The following is an 8631-nucleotide window of genomic DNA, read 5'->3' as shown; positions in this document are numbered from 1 at the left end:
ATATATAGGTTTTTTACATGTCTGATTAACTTTATATAACAGTATAATTTCTTTTTTGTGTGAGAGTCGATTATATTAATGTTGCTCTAGTTTTCTATTGTATGGGAATTGATGATTGTAAAAAATGCTTCCATGAAATTAATATCCATGTTGAGCACCCCCTGAAAATGCAAAATCTGAAATGCTCCAAAATCTAAAACTTTTTGAATGCTGACATGGCACCAGAAGTAGAAAGTTCCACATTTGAACCTCATGTGATGAATTACCAAAACACAGGCAAAAGTTTGTTTCATACACAAGGTTATTTAAAAGTGTATAAAATTATGTTCACGCTATTGGTATGTATATGAAACATAAATGACTTCTGCGTTTAGTCTTGGGTCCAATCTTCAAGGCATCTCATTATGTATGGAAATACTGCAAATCTGAAACACTTCTGGTCCCAAGGATTTCAGATAAAGGATACTCAACCCGTATAGTTTCCTTGTGAATATGTTAAAAAAAAACTTACATTTATTATATGGTATATATACACCGGATTCTTTTTTGGTTTATTGGTAATGTGCATTGTTTAATTAGAACTGGTTGTAACCATTTACAAGCACTATAAAGTACATGAAATTTCTCATTATCCATTTTCTTACTAACTCTTCATATTTTCAGACTTTTGATTTTTATCATCTATCTACATGAAATGTATCTCATCAAGGTTTTTATTTGCATTTCTCTAACTCGTGGGGAGGCTGAGAACTCTTTCACATAATTGAGTCCATATGTGTTTCTTTTTCCATAGAATTGCATTTATATCCCTTACTAATTTTTCTATTGTTATTTTTTATAGATTTACAGTAGACACTTTAAATTGAATATCAATGATTTATTGGCTATATGAACTGAAAATATCATTTCCCTGTTTGTAAGTTGATTTTATTTTTAATTTTTTCAAATTATCTTTGATGAGCACTTTTCATTTTGTTGCAGTCAATCTATATACGTTTCCTTAACGATTTGTGTTCTATTTAAGAAATTATTCCTCTAACTTCATGTCATGAATTTACTCTTTTAAATGTTCTTCTAAAATAGATAAAGTTTACTTTTTACATGTGGGTCTTTAATCTATCTGGGATTGATTTTTGTGTATGGTGTGAGAAATAGCCCCCTTTTATCTTTTTTTTTAAAAGGATAATCAATTGTCTACATGAATAGTTGATACTTTTCTCACTGATCTACAGTGATAGCACTGTCATTGAAGAAATTTCTATATATGCATAGAATTGCATCTTATTTTCCCATATTAATCTATTTGCAAAGCCATAGTCCAGTATCATTGAGATGATTACTACAGCTTAAATTAGCAAAACAAATCCTCAGTGTTTTCCTAGTTGTTTAAAATGTATCATCTTTAACATGAAGTTTAGAAAAATCTTTTTATGTTCCTCAAAATCCCTTTTATGGTTTAAATTGGAATTCCACTGAATTCCGTTTATGGAAAATGAATATTCCTAATACATTGAGCCTTCTTATTATTGAATATGGAATGTCTTTAGTTATCATTTAAATATTTCTCAAAAAAGTCCTACATTATTTTAAATATTTACTCCTCATTATTGTTTGTTAATTGGTTGCTATAATAAATGATACTTTATATTAAAATATATCCTAAAATCACTTTTTCTTCTTTTTTGACAAAACATGTCATAAATTGCTCCATTTTATTAAAATTTTCAAAGACCAACCTTTGTATTATGAATTTTTAAATTTTTTCTCTAGAGACTTAGCTTTCATTATATTAATTTTTTCCCTTATTTTTATTACCTATATCTTTCTTTAGATTCATTTCATTTTTCTTTTTCCACATTTTAAATTCATGCACTTGACCCACTAATATTCACATATTCAGCCTTTCTTTGCTTTTAAGTATGTAAAACTGTAAGTTTTCCTTTAAATACTAACTTTACTAAAATTCCACATGGTTTGAGAAGTAAAATTGTTAACGTTCAATTCTAAGGTTGTTCTTTTCAATTCCACTCAGTTTGTTTTTTGACTTATGAATAATTTGATAATATGTGTTTTAATTTTCATATGCAAGATTTTTTGTGTGTGTGGTTGGCTTTTATTGTGCATATGAAAAAATAAATAAATCACTATAATTTTCTAATATAGTTTATATTCTTTGTTAGTGGCTCCCTTTAGTTTGGAATATCAATATGTGTACTACTTTTTTGTTTGATAGAAGTAGAAACATGCCAGATTTCTTATGTTTAGAACTTCCTAGCATACATCATCTTTACTTTTGAAATTTTGGACACTTTTTTTGTGTTTGTCTTTTATCTTCTAAACAAAACAAATTTCTTATTTTTAATCTAAACTGATAATCTAGTATTTAAATAGATTTAGATTTCTGAAATTTATCTTTATTATTATTGTCATTACCATTTATTTATATTTATTTTATAAACTTCTTGTATGCTTTGCTTATATTTATACTTATTTTCCTGAATTTTTTTGTTTTGATTAAATTTTGTTAATTATATTTTCCCATTTCAATGATTTGAATATTATAGACAACATCCTTTTTATTTTTCTCACAAATTCCTTATGAATAAAAATGGAATTTTTTATTACATGCCTTATAATCATTTTACCAAAAATCATTAAGATGATTTAAAAATGTAAGTTTAATTCCTGCTTTGATAAATAACACTGTATGAAACTGCCTTACCAAAGGTATTCCAAACAAACTGAATTCTAACATTCCAGCGATAGACCATTCCATTTGTTCCCATGAAGCAGTATTGTCTCCTAACCAATGTGCAGCATAGTGTCCAGAGCCAGCAAACGTTGACCGGGTAAGAATGAAGCTTCTCTTATTAGGAAAAACTTTTTGTATAGCTCTACAGATAAAACCAAATGAATAAGCAAGATTTGTTTTAAAAATAAAGTTGAAATTTATAAATTCTAAAATCTTAATTACAAATGCATATTTTACAATTCCCAGAGCCAAGCCATAATATTTGCAACTATTTTATCAAAATTTTGTATCAATTTTGTATTTAGCCTTCAACATTTACTTATTTAAATACATTCTGATAAAATAAAGTGAAAACAAATCTTGTAGAAATGACAGAGATTTTGAATGACTTCAGTCATCTTTTACCAAATTAAATAAATATGTGCTTTTGGTATCCACTCAACATTCATTTTGGAAACATACGGTTTAAAATTCTTGAAATCCTTTTATAAATAAAACATTTAGTAACCTGAACTTGAACTTGATATACTTTTTGTAATGCAATGATTCTAATTATATCTTAATGTCTGCATTCTCAAATATTAGCAAGCAATGTCAGAATTAAACTTACATATTTCAGAAGCAATTTCTTGTTTTAGTTTCTAGAAGTTTACTACCCACAATTACTAGCATTATTCATCCCTAGTAGTATGCAACTATTACTGGTAATTTTTCCATAAATGACAAATAATCAGGAAAAAATACACAAAAAATTGAATCAGTATATAAAATTATCCAGACTCTCCTAGTAAAAATATAATAATATTCCCAGGCACTTTTGCATATTATAATCTATATCATATTGAACGATAGTTTTTTTTTCTTACATAAAATTGATTGACTTAAACACTTCAATATATAATACTCTACTGAATTTAAGAAGTAAATACACACCATGAAGACAGAGTTTAAGAGTTTTTGATATCAGAGTTTGATTTGGGACCAGAAGAACATGGGTGTGAATTAATACTCACGTATAAATGTTTAATTATGAGAAAATTACAAATTGAGGCCAGGATCTGTATTTTACTATTTTATTATAGGACCTTAAACAATGCTTGGAAAATAGCAGATAATCAACATATCTCCTTCTTTTGTTTTGTATCATGTTTTGTAACACATTGCATTAGAAAATTACTCGGGGGAATACTACTTAGTGAACTACATTTTAATTGAAACACTAGTTTCTGAAAAATAATTGTATTAAAAAAAAAAATTCTGTTCTAGGAGAAACATTTTTCCAGGCCAGTTGTTGAGTTCATGTTTAGAACACAATTATATTCAGAGACAGCAAACTGAATCAAACTTTTAGAGCTGAGGTCCCCAACCCCAGGGTCACACACCAGCACAGTCCATGCTGCCAGGGACCGGACTGCAGAGCAGCAGGAGAGAAAAGCCCCACCTGCAACCACAGCCGCTCCCCATCGGTCACATCACCGCCAGAACCGCAACCCCACCACACGCCCCCTCAAATCAGCAGCGGCATCAGACCCTTATAGGAGCATGAACCCCATTGCAAACTGCACATGCGAGGGATCCAGGTTGCTCTCTACCCATGAGAATCCAACACCTGACGATCTAAGGTGGAGGACGGCCCCCGCCCCACCCCCGGCCTGTGGAAAAACTGTCTTCCACAAAACGAGTCCCTGGTGTCAAAAAGATCGAGGAATGCTGTTTTAGAAGATGACTTAAATCTATGAATTAAAAAAGAATCTCAGTTAAATACATATATCTTGTAATTCTTAATAACTTGAGTTCCGAGTTTATGAATATGAGGAAAATCTGATACTTTCAATGTGATAAATTTTTAGCAAGAAAATATTCTCTTTGTTTTCTTTCTTATTCTTGATAATCCCTAACTATATTGATAAATTATTAAAAACATTTCTGGATATTAAACATGAAGAGATTTTCTGAATGAAATGACACTTACTTCTCTGTGGCTATAGCCATGCTGTATCCATAGAGGCTATGAACATCATACTGTTTCCCCCAGTACTGCACGGCATCCATGCAAATTGTTTTAGAATACATGAGTTTGTCGAGAATATCTTAGAGAAAATATAAAAGAAACATTTCTTAAGAGACATTTTTTCCATTTTAAACTTTATATTCCTTTTATGATGTGCTATGTAATATCATACTTAGTCAAAAATAATGAAAGAGGGCAATAATTTAATTAAACTAAATTTCAATTAGGTCTTCACCTTCCACTCCTGTTGAGCTTGGAATAACTTTAGATTTACATTTATTAATAAATTAATAATTATTCTGCTTCCTGACTTCAATAATAAATAAACCTATTGAAAAATAGCCTTTAGTAGGTATAGAGAAATAAACACATATATAGTGTGAATCACATACCTACAGACCCATTTTAACGATTTGTAGTAGATTACTTAAATATAATCCTAGGTGGGAAATATTCTGGGTGAAAGAAGAAAAAAATCCTTGATTTTAAGATATCAGAATTATACTAAAGATTTTAATTTAGAAATATATGCTAGGAATTACCAACTAAGAATAAAATCATTGTCAATTAATGGTAGTTATATAACCAGATATAACCAGATAAAATTTACCTGGAGTAAAAGGCGGATAATTCAACGTGTCGTGAGCGCATCCTTTCTTTGAGCCTTGAACAAAGCTGGAAACTTCATTCATGTCCTGAATAAATATAAAATAAAGTACAGCCTATTTAAAATACTTACAAATCATATAAGCAGAAACTGTCTAGTTGTTTGAAAATATTTTATATAAGGCAACCATGATGTTATTTCCCTCCTAGAAGACAAATATAAGCTACCAACCTTAAAATAAACTGAATGTATATATCGGATAACAGAGGTGTCTTAGACAGGATTGAGAAATTTTAAACAGTTAAAATGTATTTCATTTACCTAGTTTTAATTACATATGTAAGACATTAATTGTATGATAAGTATTAAGCAACTGTCTTTTCTAAATGGTTGTGTTGATCTTCTCACTGTGAGTCTATCATTATGCACATTACTAGCACATTCATTTATTCAACTTATTTTGTTTCAGATGGCATTTATCTAGCCCACAGCTCCTATAATCTCACACAGGAATGAAAGTGAAAAAAGGCAAATAGCTTTTAGTATTCTAATTAAAATAGTTATGACCTCACAGAAACCCTGAAAAATTCTCAAAGAACCAATCCTAGGTCAGCTTGACCATATTCTGAGAACTAGTGACCTAAGCATCTTTTGGAGAAATAGTGATAGGATATTATGTTCAAATACTTTCTAGCAATTTAAATCTAGGTCCCAATCTTCTCTCACCATTTACTAGTTGTGTGATCATAACCAGTTAAGTAGAGTATTTATAATAAAGAAAAGGATGCAAAATCATATATCGTAACCACATGCTTAAGAACTATATATTTCTTCCTCCTCTGCTAATTACGTTGGGAAGTTCTAAAAAATTTAAGTCTTATTTTCCACATCTCTTTAATATAATAAATTGTCTCTGCTCTCATAAAGGCATCACTCAGTCACATGCTTTTTTCTGTGTTAATTTTATTTCCCTGAGAAGTATATTTCGAGACTTCTCTCCTCCTATCCACATTGCCTGTGTTTTAAGACCCAAACCAATTTTCATCTTCTTGAGTCCTCCCCCTCTTATTCTAGCTTTCAAGTATCTCCTTTAACTTTAAAACTTCTGTATTGACTTTGCAGTGGTTGGATCTATCTCTTGTACTGCCTTCTGAATCCTCCTAAATACTCATATTAATATTTATTAATATATTTGAAAGTGTTCTAACTGACAGTGTCACTTAAAAAGACTAATAAAAATATTTTTTCTAAAAATGTAAAAATGAATCACTTGTATTATAGTTAGACATTATTTTTTCATAAAATTACAGCTACAACAACTAGATATACTAATTTAGTTTGTAAAGCCTCCCTGAATATTGGCTTCTTCTGACGCCATTACACTGAAATGATTACTCATCCCTATTATTCTCCAAACAATCTCATGAAAGTGTCCAGATTATGGATATGAAAAGAATCTAAAGAAACTTGTCATATGGAATTAAAATGAGAAATTAAGGGTGCTCAAGGTTTATCATTGTGATGCAGATTTTAAAAGGTAAATATCTCCATTTCCCAAATATTTTCAGAATAGCCAAGAATGAGTGAAAATAATATAGTTATTCTAAAGCATAAAAATATCTAAAGCTACATTGGAGTTATTTCTTTAAAATTACCTGGAATAGTATACTCAATTTTCTGTGCCTGTGTCTAGTAAAAATTAATAAAGAAACACAACGGTTATACAACCAATAAGCTTAGGTAAACGTATTTATTTTCTCTTCATGAATCAACCAATTAAATTAAAAAAGAAACTGCTGAAATTCGTGTAATTTGGGAATAGTGAATTGTATTACATTATTATGTAATTTAAGAAAAACACAATTTTTAGAAAAAAATTAATTGATTTCACATGAAAGAATTCATCAAAAATACTTAGATATTAAAAGTTTTATCATACAACCACATAAATATGATTATATCATAATGTGATAATTTTGCCAGTTCACAATATAAAGAAAAATAGTCTTCTGAACTCAAGAGGATAAATTATTAACCTACTAAAGGAAAAATTAAACACTTTTACGTGATTTTAACCATATTTTACATTAAATGTATCATTTAATATTTTATTATCTTTCATTAAAATATGTCTAAAGTATGTCTATTTGGCAAGATTGTACTAAGTTATACTTACTACATATATTTTAATAGAATTTGTCTCTTTTAATGTGTTTTGTAAATTTATCATTTAGAAAATTCTGAAAACATTTTTTTCAAACTTATCGAAATGATTTAAGTGAAATCAGTTATTTAATATTATGAAAAAGTAAATTCAATTAGTATTTTAAATATTACACCTAGTAGATTCAAAGCATTGTAATTATAAGGCAAAAGCCTCAGTGGATTGATATTAATAAGTACACGTAAAGATATTCAAGTATCATTCAAACCATTTTAAGCCTACTAATGTTATTTTTAGGAATTGTCAACTCTGTTTTGAGGATGTTTGCAAAGATTTTTTAAAATTCATTGAAAATTGTGTATACTAATCTGATGGCATTTTATACCTTCATATTTAGGCTAAATCTCAATAAATATAACCCCATTTTTTAAAGAATTTGTAAAAGAATTTCATTTTTTATGAGAATTACATGAAATGTAGAAAGACTATAACCAAATAAGTTTCTAGGTATTTTAATATATAAATACATTTGTATATATCTTCTTAATGAATTTTATATTTCCAAATTTTCTATGGTAAATTGTTACATTTCTTTACTGAATAATTCTTCTTATATTTTTAAGAATGAACAACATAATATAAAAAATATGCCTATGTATCCAGAAAAATAAAAGTGGTCTTTGAATTTTAAAAATATTGCCTAATGATTTTATTTTGAAATAACAGCTTTAATTTTAATTATACCAAAACAGTAGGCTTTTGTTTCTCAAGTATTAGGATATTATCTCAAGAATGATGAAGAAAAAAGAGAATTCAAGCTTATTATATTTTATATGCAAAAATCTATATTTCGATGACAATTAAGCACATATTATTTCCAAAAGTGATTTTAATATTTAAGCATAAAATTCAAAAACATTAATATGGAAACCAAATTACGAATCTAGTAAATTATAAAACTATTTTTAAATTTGGCATAGAAATAAAACCTCACCAGTTAAACAGTATTTCTTTTTCCTGAATTAAGAAAAATAATCCAAAGAAAGTGGAAGAATAGATATACAACTTAATAATATGATTTGGCAATTATTTAAGTA

At 28.3% G+C, this 8631-nt stretch overlaps 1 protein-coding gene across 1 annotated transcript in view; it reads right to left on the bottom strand.

Moving 5' to 3' along the window:
* The window catches only part of SI (sucrase-isomaltase (alpha-glucosidase)), a gene marked incomplete at its 3' end in the record, with an annotated part of 88057 nt that overhangs the window by 35352 nt on the left and 44074 nt on the right, over nucleotides 1–8631 (bottom strand). The window contains exons 9-11 of the mRNA XM_012655338.1: nucleotides 5374–5458; nucleotides 4725–4842; nucleotides 2723–2894 (exon numbers count right to left, since the gene is read on the bottom strand). Coding sequence (XP_012510792.1) covers nucleotides 2723–2894; nucleotides 4725–4842; nucleotides 5374–5458 — 375 coding nt within the window. The remainder of the gene's footprint in view (nucleotides 1–2722; nucleotides 2895–4724; nucleotides 4843–5373; nucleotides 5459–8631) is intronic.

Source organism: Propithecus coquereli, unplaced genomic scaffold (genome assembly GCF_000956105.1).
Source record: "Propithecus coquereli isolate 6110/MARCELLA unplaced genomic scaffold, Pcoq_1.0 Scaffold472, whole genome shotgun sequence".
NCBI classification, from domain to species: Eukaryota; Metazoa; Chordata; class Mammalia; order Primates; family Indriidae; genus Propithecus; species Propithecus coquereli.
This window is presented reverse-complemented; position numbering and strand designations above follow the sequence as displayed.